Source organism: Eptesicus fuscus, chromosome 17, assembly GCF_027574615.1.
Source record: "Eptesicus fuscus isolate TK198812 chromosome 17, DD_ASM_mEF_20220401, whole genome shotgun sequence".
Taxonomy (NCBI): domain Eukaryota; kingdom Metazoa; phylum Chordata; class Mammalia; order Chiroptera; family Vespertilionidae; genus Eptesicus; species Eptesicus fuscus.
The window spans coordinates 55,940,686-55,953,110 of NC_072489.1; the positions used below are offsets into that span (position 1 = coordinate 55,940,686).

General features: G+C 53.3%; 1 protein-coding gene across 2 annotated transcripts; it reads left to right on the forward strand.

Moving 5' to 3' along the window:
• Nucleotides 1-1,028: 1,028 nt before the first annotated feature.
• On the forward strand, nt 1,029-9,531 carry ECHS1 (enoyl-CoA hydratase, short chain 1). 2 transcript variants are annotated; one of them, XM_008144368.3, is made up of 8 exons: nt 1,029-1,177; nt 3,870-4,067; nt 4,564-4,691; nt 5,719-5,818; nt 7,103-7,207; nt 7,653-7,772; nt 8,472-8,539; nt 9,386-9,531. In XM_008144368.3, the coding sequence occupies exons 1-8, from the start codon at nt 1,090-1,092 to the stop codon at nt 9,449-9,451; spliced, it is 873 nt and encodes a 290-aa protein (XP_008142590.1). In that variant the 5' UTR covers nt 1,029-1,089; the 3' UTR covers nt 9,452-9,531. The 2 variants fall into 2 exon arrangements, with proteins under 2 accessions (XP_008142590.1, XP_054584816.1); XM_054728841.1 differs by lacking the exon at nt 1,029-1,177 and adding an exon at nt 2,112-2,232.
• The last annotated feature ends 2,894 nt before the right edge of the window (nt 9,532-12,425 follow it).

Sequence of the window (12,425 nt, forward strand, 5' to 3'; positions counted from 1 at the left end):
CTAAAGTCAATTAAAATATATTTTTTAATCTTTATTGTTGAGAGTATTATATAAAAATATATTTTTTTAAAAAGAATCAGCATTGCGCTGCATGCCTGTTCCATTTAGACCTATACATACATACATTTCAGAGTGATATGCATTGTTTAATGTTTCTCAGTCACCTTGTGCAACTGCTGTGAATAACTCACTACTTCATGAGTACCTCTGGGCCACCAGACAGACAGGCAGGCAGAGGAACAAGAAAAGGAATGCCTGTCTTTTCCTTGTCTAAACACTCAGCTCTCCGCACAGCACATTGTTCAATACATTACCCATTTTTAAAAAATCAGCCGCTCTTCATGGAGGGCGTTGGGTAAAAGAAGGCAAGTGCTGGAGCCTGAGCTATTGCTCCTGAGAGCAGATTTCAGGTTCAAGGAGAGCCTATTCATTCCCTAATATGGTTGGATTTCTGTGCCGGACAACTTGCGTGCAGCTCAAAGTCCGGGCCTCCTGGGAACCCAGGTGTGGCTGGCCCTCAGACACCCGGGAACATGGTGAGGCAAGGGCCGAGGGCCGAGGGCCAAGCTAGCACCCGCCTCTGCCCAGGAGAAGCAAGGAGGCGACGCCCCCAGGTGGAGACCGGGGCGCTGGACAGAAGCCGAGGGCCACGCCGGCCGTCCCGGGCCTAGGTCAGCCGGGGTCGCCGAGGTCCCCCGAGGACGCTTAAACCCGCCGGGCTCGGGCGGGCGCCCTCCAGGCGGGGAGGGGCACGGCCCCGGGCAGGCGGTCCCCCAAGGTACCAGGGGTCCGCGCTCAGAGGTCTCAGGGCTACTTCCAACCGCTCGGAGTCAGTTAGCAGCCGGCCCGAGCGGGGGCGTGACACCACCGACCCAACTTCCGCCCCCAGTCCCTCGTCTCCGCCCCAGCCCCTTCTCCCCACGCCCCTCCGGCTCGTGGCCACGCCCCAGTCTCCCAGGCTGATCTCGCGATACGTGCGCGGTCTCGCGATGCCGGGCTGTGGGCGATGCCGGGCTGTGGGCGGGGCGTGCCCTGAATGGCTTGGCCGGGGGCGGCGCCGTGGGCAGGGCGAGTCGTCCCCTGAGTGCCATGGCCGCGGTGCGTGTCCTGCTGCTCCGGGCCCGCGGCCCGCTGCTCCCCCGGCCCGGCCGCGTGGCGCTGCGCCCCTTCGCCTCGGGTGAGTGCGGGTGGGGCCGCCGCCGCCGCCGCGCCGAGCTCGCTGAGCCCTGGGGATCGGTCGGGGCCACGTCTGTTTGGAGCCGGCTGGGTTTACCTGACTGTAAGGGGCTGTGCAGGGAGCGCCGCGGGCATTGCAGTGGTCGCGCGCTCGGTCCTGGCCGGTCCTTTCCCTTCACCCCTGTATCCAGTTCACGACCCAAGTACCGAGTCGTGTCGGTGTTACCCTGAGTTCTCCTTGACCCCCCTGCACCCCGGCTGTAATCAGCAACCGTTTCCAGGTCCCCCGACAGGCTCGCTGCCGCTGAACACCTTACCTGTTATTCCCGTTTCTCCCCAGCAAGCCCACGGGGCAGGGACTGTGATCCCTGTGTTACCGTTCACGAAAGCGGCCACTCCAACATGCAGACACACATGCACGCCTTTGTCTCCACAGGTTAACCCTCTTCCTCTCCAGGTCATTGCTGACCCCCACGTCTGAGCTGACTGCCCTCCGGGGCGGTGGAAGTCACCCGTGCCTGTGTGTGCCCCCCACTGTTAGGGTCGCTGAAGGAGGAACGCACGAGGCCAAACAGGGTGAAGAAGTATGAATTTATTAGAGTCATCTGGATACCCAGATGGGCTGAGCCCCAAAATGGCACCAGCACCCGAAGACTGGGAGTCGGAGGTTTTTAAAGGCCTCTAAGCGGGCTTTTTCTGGGCAGAGATTCTGTGTGCAGGTCCCGATTCTGGGGAAGTCCAGAGGGGAGAGAGAATGGTCTTAGCAGGTGGAATGTGGTCCAAGCAAGTGGAATGTCCATTGTGAAGTGGCCTAAAGGTCAGTTCCCAGTATGGATTCAATTATTTGATCAGACCTAACATCCCAGCCTTTTTGTTTTATGGAATAGGGACGAAGGTCATATCTTCCGTATTGACTTCCTGCTGAGGGGGGACGTGGAGATCACAGGGGGATGGACTTTGATAGTAGTCAGCTGGATGAGGGGTCGCAGCAGAATGATTTGCCCAAGAGACTGGTTGGGCAAGGCTCAGAAGCGGTCCTGTTGAGTGACTTGGGAGGTAAAAGCTGGTCCTGAGGCTGCCACAGTGTCACTTGTCTGGTTTTGCTGCTTTTCTGGGCCTGGAGCTGAAATACAACCGAGGCCTAGGTGTTATCTTTAGAGAGGAAAAAATGAGGGGTCTAAACTGCCTGACTAGTTATTGCTAGGGGAGGGGAGGTTACCCTGGGGGCAAGGTTCTTATTTCCCCAGTTTTGCCCCTTGCTAGGCATCTGGAGCTTTCTGCCCTGGTAAGTTTCTATACCTGGTCCATCATCCTTGCTCTGGGGGTCAGAGGGATGATAGGGCCTGGGCACAAAAGGAGGTTGTGATGGTGTCTGGGGATGGTATTTCCTGAGTATAAGTAAGGCTTGTAACCTGGTGGAGGCAAACTGTTTTATAAATTTTAGTATTACTGGGGCAAAAGCTAGAACAATAAGAATTATAGCAAATAATCTGGTGAAGAGAGAGAGAGAGAGAGAGAGAGAGAGAGAGAGAGAGATTAGTTTGGAGGGTTGTAGTTTAATATACCAAAAAAAAAAAAAAAAAAGGCTTATTCTCAAATCATTTACTCTTAAGTGTCCTTGGTTTAGGGAAGATAGGGTTTTCTAGATGGCTGCAAACTGCCATTCAGCTATTTCATTACCCTTATGCTGCCCGGGTTTCAGCACCAAATGTCAGGGTTGCTAAAGGAGGAACACACAAGGCCAAAAGGGGTGAAGAATTATGAATTTATTAGGTCATCTGGGTATCAGGTGGGCTGAGCCCCACATTGGCACCAGCACCCAAAAACAGGGAGTCAGAGGTTTTTAAAGGAGTCTAGGTGGGCTTTTTCTGGGTGGAGAATTCTCTGTGCAGGTCCCGATTCTGGGAAAGTCCAGAGGGGAGAGAGAATGGTCTTCGCAGGTGGAATGTGATCCGAGCAAGTGGAATGTCCAATGTGAAGTGGCCTAAAGGTCCGTTCCCAGGAGAAGGGGTGTGGATTCAATTATTTGATCAGATCTAACACCTTGACAGGTTGCTGCCGCTGAACACCTTACCTGTTACTCCCGTTTCTCCCCAGCAAGCCCACGGGGCAGGGACTGTGATCCCTGTGTTACCGTTCACGAAAGCGGCCACTCCAACATGCAGACACACATGCACGCCTTTGTCTCCACAGGTTAACCCTCTTCCTCTCCAGGTCACTGCTGACCCCCACATCTGAGCGGACAGTTGCCGGAGGTAGACGTCACCTGTGCTTGTGTGTGCCTCCCACCAGACGGTCCACTCGGAAAGGCCAGAACTCTGTTCTGTTCACAGCTTAAGCCCCTTCATCTAGTTGGCATTGGTTGAAAACACGAATTCCTCCTTCCCTTGTTTCTGCGGAATCACAGGTCTCTCATGCTGACGGAGGCCTTCAGAAGGAAGGCTGCTGTGGGCTGTTGTTCATTGCTGGGCTTTTTGTTTTTGTTTTTTTTTAACGTAAGGAAAGATTCAAACATCAGTGGAAGCAGAGTGGTGGAAAGGCCACCCATGTGGCGGAGAGCTGCGTGCTGCAGCCACCAGGGACTAGTCAGGGGTCCCTCAAGTCTGTCCAGGTCACTGTGTCCACCGATGGGGATACATCCCCCCAGTTTGATGCCTGTATGAATAAAAATATCTCCTTTCTTCTTGTCCCAGGGGCTAACTTTGAGTACATCATCTCAGAAAAGAAGGGGAAGAACCAAAACGTGGGGTTGATCCGACTGAACCGCCCCAAAGCACTCAACGCGCTCTGCGACGGCCTGATCAAGGAGCTCAACCAGGCGCTGGAGGCCTTCGAGAAGGACCCAGCCGTGGGGGCCATCGTCCTCACGGGCGGGGAGAAGGCGTTTGCAGGTGTGGTGGGCAGCGTGGTGGCAGGTCACCCAGGTGTACGAGGGGTGGTCTGATCGTGATCACGCCCGTGGTGTGGTGTTGCAGACAGACTTACACCTCTGAGGTAGGGTCAGAAAAGCTCATACAGCTTGGGGTTGACTTACATGTAAAATGGAAATGGGCTGGGGAATTGCTTGGATGAGCTGCTCGGTATGTTTCAGGTGTGCTCTGCCAGCAGAGTACGTTTATTCAGGTCCTCCATAGTCAGGTGTTGTGTGTTGAAGGCTCAAGTGACCAATGAATAAGCCCAGCCTTCTCTGAGTCCACCTTAAATCTATTTCTTGTTCTGGGGTCCCTCCGTATCACCTCTGTGAGCATGTATCACAGCGATTTGCCACTGTCCACCACTGCGCAAGCCAGGTCTCCCCAGGAGCCCCAGTGCCTGCTCACAGTGGACACTCAGTAGCTGCCTCTTGGGGTCTCTGCACTCTGGTAACTGTGGCCTCACTTCCACCAGCTGGAGCCGACATCAAGGAGATGCAGAACCAGCGATTCCAGGACTGTTACTCCACTGGGTTCTTGAGCCACTGGGACCATCTCTCCCGGGTCAAGAAGCCAGTCATAGCTGCTGTCAATGGTTACGCTGTGAGTGTCTGCCCGAGTCTCCCTCTCACTCAGGATTCCTTAGGGAACCGTATTTGTGAGTGTGACGTATAACCGGTTTTATTTTGAAAAGGCCTAAGCCTAGTTCCCAGACCAGGAGGCCTTTCCCACTCGATGCCAAAGAGCTAAGGACTATAAGGAGAGGAGGTGTTTCAGCACCTGCTTTTGTCAGCGCCCCCTCTCCCCCATGTTCATGACGACCCCGTGACTCCCTGTAATGTTCCTCCCCTCTCCTATGTTAAAGGCATACGTGTTGGCTTTTGTACAGTTGTAATGGCTTTCCGCCCTGCACTGCACCTATCAACTAACCTCTTTAACTACCGTTGGAAGCTCTGTGTCCTCTGTTTGGTGCATTGAAGTCTCCTGCAGGCGTGTTGACTGCTCAGAGACGCTGGGGTGGTCATAGCCTGAAGAGAAGTGATGAGAGCATTTCACTTTGTGACTGTTTAATAAAGCTCCCTTGGGGTAAGCCAGGACCAGCGATTAAAGTGTATTGGAACAGCCATGCCCATTGGTGTTCACTCCCTGTGGCTGCCTTCGAGCCTCGGCAGAGAGATCTTGGGACCCTCAGAGCCAAAAGTGTTTGCTGTTTGGCCATTTACAGGAAGAGTTGGGCAGCCTCAGCCATTTTATAGGAAATTCTTGGGAACACTTAACTAACTTTGCACCATTGTATTAATCTTTGCTATACCCCAGACTGTTTCTTCTTCTTCTTTTTTTTTTTTTTAGAAAAATTACTTATTTAATGTCTTTTTAAAAATATGTTTTTATTGATTTTAGAGAGGGAGAGAGAGAGAAACGTCAATCTGCCTCCTACATACCCCTTACTGGGGACTGAGCCCGAAACCCAGGCCTGGGAATCGAACCTGCAACCTTTTGGTGCATGGGACTACGCCCAACCAACCGAACCGCGCTGGCCAGGATTGTGTTTCATTTTAATAGACTATTTAAGTAAGAAAATAGAGTGATTTTGTGATTGGATTCCCGGATGACCCCTCATGTTTTGCAGCTTGGCGGCGGCTGTGAACTTGCTATGATGTGTGACATCATTTATGCTGGAGAGAAAGCCCAGTTTGCACAGCCGGAAATCCTACTGGGAACCATCCCAGGTAAAGCGGAGTGACATCTCCAGCATAAGCTCTTCAGGTCACTTCCCAGGGTCTGCCCACCACTTAGGAGCTTGAGAGCTTTTCCAGGAACAGACAGAGCATGTGGCTTGCACATGACGAGGGATGTGAGGTGGTCGCGTGAGCACTGGACAGGTGGCTGCCTCTGTCTGCCCATTGCTCCCTCTGCCCCCAGCTCACTAAGTGTAAGTGGTCACAACAGCACTCAGAGATGGCCATGGGGGTCACGGAACTCTGCCGGCTCCTGGGTGATGGCCACATCCCGTGTCAGACGCTGTTAGGAAGGGCTGACCACACACTGGCTTACGGTCCTTGTAGGTTAGAAGCTCGGAACATGGTGACTGAGGGCCAGCCTGAGAGCTTGGTGCCCCCTGCACCTGCAGGGGCAGAAGGCTGAAGATGTGACACATGTCACATCTGCTCATGTTCCAGTGACCAGAGCAAGTTTATGGCCTCACCCAAGTTCAGCAGCGCAGGAAATCAGACCCCCACACACGGAGGTCGGCAGGAGCAGTGGGCAAACAGTGCAACCTCTGCCCCTGCGGTCCACCTGGTCAGGATTCCGGGCCTGTGTCCCCACAAGGTCTCTGCCCCACATGTCTCTGCCCAGGGCATCTCCTGAGCCAGCTGGGTGGGCAGGAAAGTGTGTCCCATCGGCGAAGGGCGAGGACAGCCCGCATGAGCTCCGTGACAGTGGGCTCTTCCCGTCCCAGCTCCCAAGGTCGGAGTCTGCTGCACTGTGGCGGTCTCCCTCAGGTGGTCCCCTTGACTCGCCCTGGTGTCCGGGGTTCACCGTGGGGCAGGTGACTGGGCACACTGCTCTCTTTCCAGCTGGTGGAGGGTGTGGGGGCGCGTGGAGGAGTGTCATAGGCTGGACCCCGCAGAGCGCTGGGAGAGAAGGGAATGTTCAGAGCGCCCCAGGAGGTGGGAGCCCTGCTCTAGGCTCAGACCCGAAGGGGAGCAGGTCAGATCAGAGGCCTCCCCCCAGCCAGGTCTGAGGCCAGAAGCTGTGAGCTCCATGCATCTGTCTGGAGTCTGACTCCTGTATGAGGTGCTTATGTAGGGCCCTGGGGTGCCAGGTGGAGCGGGGGCACTGAGCATGGAAAGGAGGCCTCCCCAGGGGTCCTCAGGTCTCCTGCCTCCCCCCTGCCAGCTGCCTCGCCCCACCTGAGAGACCCATCTTCAGCTCCTCAGACCTTGTGTCTGTGCATGTTGGCTTATACTGGCCACAGAACCAGCTGAGACCACAGCCTTCTGCCCCTGCAGGTGCGGGGGGCACCCAGAGGCTGACCCGAGCTGTTGGAAAGTCTCTGGCCATGGAGATGGTCCTCACTGGAGACCGGATCTCAGCCCAGGATGCCAAGCAAGCAGGTACAGGCTGGGGTCACCCCATGAGGAGTGGAGAGGGGAGAGTTGCCTGCAGGTGCCCCTGTGGGCAATCAGCACAGCGCTTTCAGGGGTCCTGACAACCCAGGGGACCGCTGCCTGTATTGACATCCCATATGTAAAAAGAGTAGCTAAAGCATATGCACAGGTTACAGATGGTGTTAAACCATTCCTTTCCCAGAGCTCAGTGTAAGCAATGGGGATTCTCTGAGACCTGGCAGCGCACCTGTCCCCGCTGCTCGGTGACATGCTCTGTCGGAGTCGAGTGACCACGCATGCAGCCAGCAGCATCGCCCCAGCGTGGGGGAGAGGTGGAACCCTCCCTGTGTTGCTGCAGCCCCTTGTTAATAGCCCAAAAGACCGCTGCTGTCAAAGTGTCGAAACATAACCAGAGCCGCTTCCTCATGTTGTTCACCTTTCTGTGTTTTAGGTCTTGTGAGCAAAATTTTCCCTGTTGAGAAGCTGGTGGATGAAGCCATCCAGTGTGCAGAAAAAATTGCCAGCAATTCTAAAATTATAACAGCGATGGCCAAAGAATCAGTGAATGCAGGTAGGGCTGTGCCAGGGGGAAGGAGAGGCCGCCTGGACTTGTGTGGCTTCAGCGGTTTGGCTCTGAATTAGGCACCAATCTGGACAACAATTGTTGGGATTCTCAGTATTTCGAATTTGGCTCTTTGTAGAGTTTTTGTTTCTAGTCGCTCGCTCACAAATTCTGTTCTGAGCTCCCGCTGGTACTGAGACCAAGAATATGTCATCCTGGGGGACAGACAGGCACAGGTGCTGGCTGTGCAGGGGGGAGGCCTGATGTCGGCTTCTGAGAAACTCAGTTTCCCTGGGAGCCTGGGTGGAGAGACTGCTTCTCAGTGGTGAGGGGCTGTGCAAATAGCCCGAGGCTTGGCCCAGGGGGCGCAGACTCCCAGGACCCCGTGGGAGCCAGGACAGAGGCCACACGCTGCTGTCGTCCTGCACTCTGTTCTCTCCGCTACCTGGCCAGGACCTTTAAGACTTTTAAAACAGTTTCATGGGCTGCCTCAGGCCCTCTGTGTTTGGACAGTTTGCATTCCACCTTTCATGCAGTTTCTCGCCCCTTCCTCTGGGGGAGGCACTGAGCTGGGGGGTCAGGCCTCCCCAGGCCACATTCTGCATCAGGTGCAAGTGCATGGGGCTGTGCAGACTGTTGCCTGCCACCACAGAAAAGCACTCCCAGCTCCAGCATCTCACTTCGTAACGTCAGGGTTTTCTCTTTCAGCTTTTGAAATGACGTTAACAGAGGGAAATAAGTTGGAGAAGAAAATCTTCTATTCAACTTTCGCTACTGTGAGTAAACAGCATTCAAGTAAAGAATCACACATGTTCCAGCCGTACAAGCTGCTGGGAGTGTCCTGGTAGACTTTATCAGCATACCCTCCTCCCCGTTGGTCAGAGCTGCTAGTGTCCATAGCTCGGTCAGGGGCTGCATCCGTGAGGGGAAGTTCAGAAGGACGGACGGAGCGAGGCCATTTCCTGCCACAAGAGGTCTTCTGGGTGGCCCTTAAACACAGTCCGTTTACCCATGATTTCCTGTCACTCCAGTCACTTGGAATGGGGTTTAGAACAATGTTTTCTTGGATTTCTGCCAGTGACAAAGGAAATCATTCTTCTAATACAGATTTACCTCTTTTATCATCAGAAGGTCATATATAGGTGTTTTATGAAAGAAAGATAAAAAATGGCTTTGGCTCTTGAGGAAGTGCAGATGTGTGTGTGCGCAGGCATGTGCACACACATGGGCATGCACACATGTACACACAGGAAGAGAGGCAGAGGTAGAGTCTGGATTCCTGCCTCACGACACCCAGGGTACTGCTGAATTCAGATGACGATTTGGTGATTGACCCAAATAGCGTGCATCTGAGGTTCTCTGTAGATGAGAGTTTATTTGACACAAAGGTTCGTGGTTCCTGAGTGAACATCACCTGGGGGTGAGGGGAGGGGGCAGGTAAAAGTACCCATTCCCAGGCCAGCCCTAGTCGGTCAGGGAATCCGGACCATTCCCAGGCTTCCAGGTGGTCCTGCTGCTGCAGAACCCTCCCTGCCCCCCCCCCCCCTGTGAGAGTGGAGAGCCCTGCGCCTGACCCACTAGGACATGTGACGTCCAGCTCTGCTTTATTCCCTCTCCCCCAGGAGGACCGGAAGGAAGGGATGACTGCATTTGTGGAGAAGAGAAAGGCCAACTTCAAAGACCAGTAAGAGCTGCTGCCTTTGCCTTAAAACCTCCATTGAAAGAGGAAAAATTATTTTAGAACAAATAAACCCTCTCTTTTAAAGAGCAGCGTAGGTGCGTGCACTTTCTCTCCAAGTGTGGAGTTGTGAGAATCGGTGTCTGGAGAATCTTCACATTCTGACCTGAGCGTCTTTTTTTTTTTTTTCTATGTTTTTATCGATTACCGAGAGGAAGGGAGAGGGAGAGAGATAGAAATATAAATGATGAGAGAGAATCATTGATCGGCTGCCTCCTGCACACCCCACACGGCATCAAACCTGCAACCCAGGCTTGTGCCTTGACTGGGAATTGAACCGTGACCTCCTGGTTCATAGGTCAATGCTCAACCACTGAGCCATGCCAGCTGGCCTAGAATTCTTTTTAATTGTGGTAAAATATGTTCTAGCCATACAAGCTGCTGGGAATTTTTAACCATTTTAAAATATACATTTCAGTGGCATTAAGTGTGTTCGCAGAGTCCTGCAGCCATCACCACCATCCACCTCCAAACTGTTTCATCAACCCAAACAGACTGTATCTCCATGAACTCCAGCCCCCTTCTCCCCACCCCCGCCAGCCCCTGGCACCCTCTACACTACTTTCTTCCTGTCTCTGTGAATTTAGTATAATGTTTTCAAGGTCCATCAAAGCCATAACATGTAATAGTTTCTTTTCATTGCTGAACAGTATTCCTACTAGCATTCTTTTAAATGGCCCTGGAATGTTTGATGATATTGGTATGTTGGAATTTGCGCTTTCCCAGGTGTTGAGTATTTAGACTGCAACGTTTCTTGCTGTCGGAACGATCATGGATAACACTGCGGTGAATGCTGTGAGCAGGAAACCGTGCCCTTGACTGGAGCATGTCTGAGACTGTGAGAAGGAGCTGCACGTTGCAGGGCTGCGCGTGCGGGAACTCGGGCTGTAGGTCAGCAGGGCCTCTTCTCAGTGCTGGGCTGGCTGAGTCTCTGAGATTAATGCCAGGCCTTGCATCAGGATCCCATTCCCGGGCCTGGATCAGAGCTGCTGCATGCGTGGTGTAGGAGGTGCCCCAACAGGAATGTGAGTGGTGGCTGTCACACTCAGTGCCATTTGCTGGGGGAGACAGTTTACGTACTAAATTCCCTCTGCTGGCCTCATTCTTGGGGTGGGCCAGCCGCATCCCCTGGGTCACTGTGCAGTGTCAGATACCACATAGGACACTGGGTAACCGAGTGACCCTAGTTATAGGAAACCACCCCTGCCCCCACTGCATGTCTACCATTTAATTCTCACATCACAGCCCAGCTCAGAACTTGGGACCCTCCGTCTTAAACCAGGCTCTCAAGTGGGAGAGAAACAAGTCCTGGGGCCTGGGAGGGCTTCACAGGTGAAAGGGGCAGTTACTGCCCCCAAGCCCCAGAACATCCTTAGACCCTCCAAGGTGAGGGACCCTGCTGGCTGCCATGTGCCCCCGAGTCCTACCCCATGGCTGAGGTCACTTCATGTGTGGGTCATGGCCTTGGGCTGGTTTGGAGCTGAACACCAAGGAGAAACCCACCTGCATTTGAGAAAGAGTTGAAATGATCTGAAAGCTTCAGCTATCTGAATGCCTTAGATCACATGCCCTAGTGTTTTGGTTATATTTATGCAGCCAAGTGGGGCACTGGTCAAAACAAGAGTTTGACGTCCTGTGCCGACTGTCTGCCTTGCAGGCATTAGCTCTTCAGTCTCCACCAGGTCTGTTCCGTGTTGTGATCCGAAATCCAGATCAGGCTTCAGAAGGGAGCAGTCTGAGAAGGAGGTGGCGGTGTCTAAGGGATCAGCCCTGCTTCCCAGTGCTGGGAATGGAGTCATTCTTTTCAGAGAAGCTCGTGTCTTTACCCTTTGACACGTGCTGATTACAGAAGTAGGTACAAGGGGAGCTACTTGGAGTGGGCGGCCTGGGGGCAGCGAGCCCAGAGGCAGGCTGTTCTGCATGAAGACAGATGTGGAAATACTCACTTATTGAAGCTGAATGTGTGACCAGGGCTCTGCTGCGTGACGTGCCACCTATCCTAGATTTGAGTAGACAAGCTGAGTGTCCAGGGATGGAGCCTTAACATTGAGAAAACCACCCGGCCGGCTCAGTGGTTGAGTGTCAACCTATGAACCAGGAGGACTGGGCATGTGCCCGGGTTGTGGGTTCAGTCCCCACTGTAGAGCGTGCAGGAAGTAGCCAATCAATGATTCTCTCTCATCATTGATGTTTCTGTCTCTCTCGCCCTCTCCCTTCCTCTCTAAAATCAATAAAAATTTTAAATAATAAATAAATAATAAAATAAAATTGAGAGAACCATTCGTTCGCTGGTTTACTTTTCACATGCTTTGGGCAGTGGCCTCCACACTTTGATTTTGAGCTGCGGGTCCCCAGAGTTGAGTGGGGCCGGTTCTGAGGATCCTGTTGAGACCTCACACCCTTGTCTTTGCTGTGCTCAGTCAGAAGCCGAGAGTGGCTCACACTGAGCCAGCATATTTCAGAAGTCTGTCACCACAGGGTTATTTGGGTTCCAGAACTTACAGGAAAAGGAGTCCACTCCCCCACCCCCCCAGGCCTGGTGGAATGGGACCTTCTCCCAGGCTTCATGCTGGCCCAGGGCTTGGGGGAGTGTGGGGACCTCAAGATCTCAGGAGACTATAGTGTGTGGCCATGTGCTCTACTGTGACTGACGGGACCACAAACCCCAGAGTGAGCTCCCCATCCCCCTTGTGTTAATTGACCTCTGGCCTCAGATTGTTTTAGGGTTTTGATTTATTTCTGAAACTGAAACTTTTCCTTCTCATCTATATAAAATCAGCTTTCCCCTCATATATTTCTACTAAAAAGATAAAGCTTTGGAGAATGTTGACTGTAAGTCTCTCCACTTAACCTTGCTCAGGTACAACCCTCACCCTGAGTGGAATCGGCTGCTGGCCCTGCTGATTGCCACCCCCCACCCCACC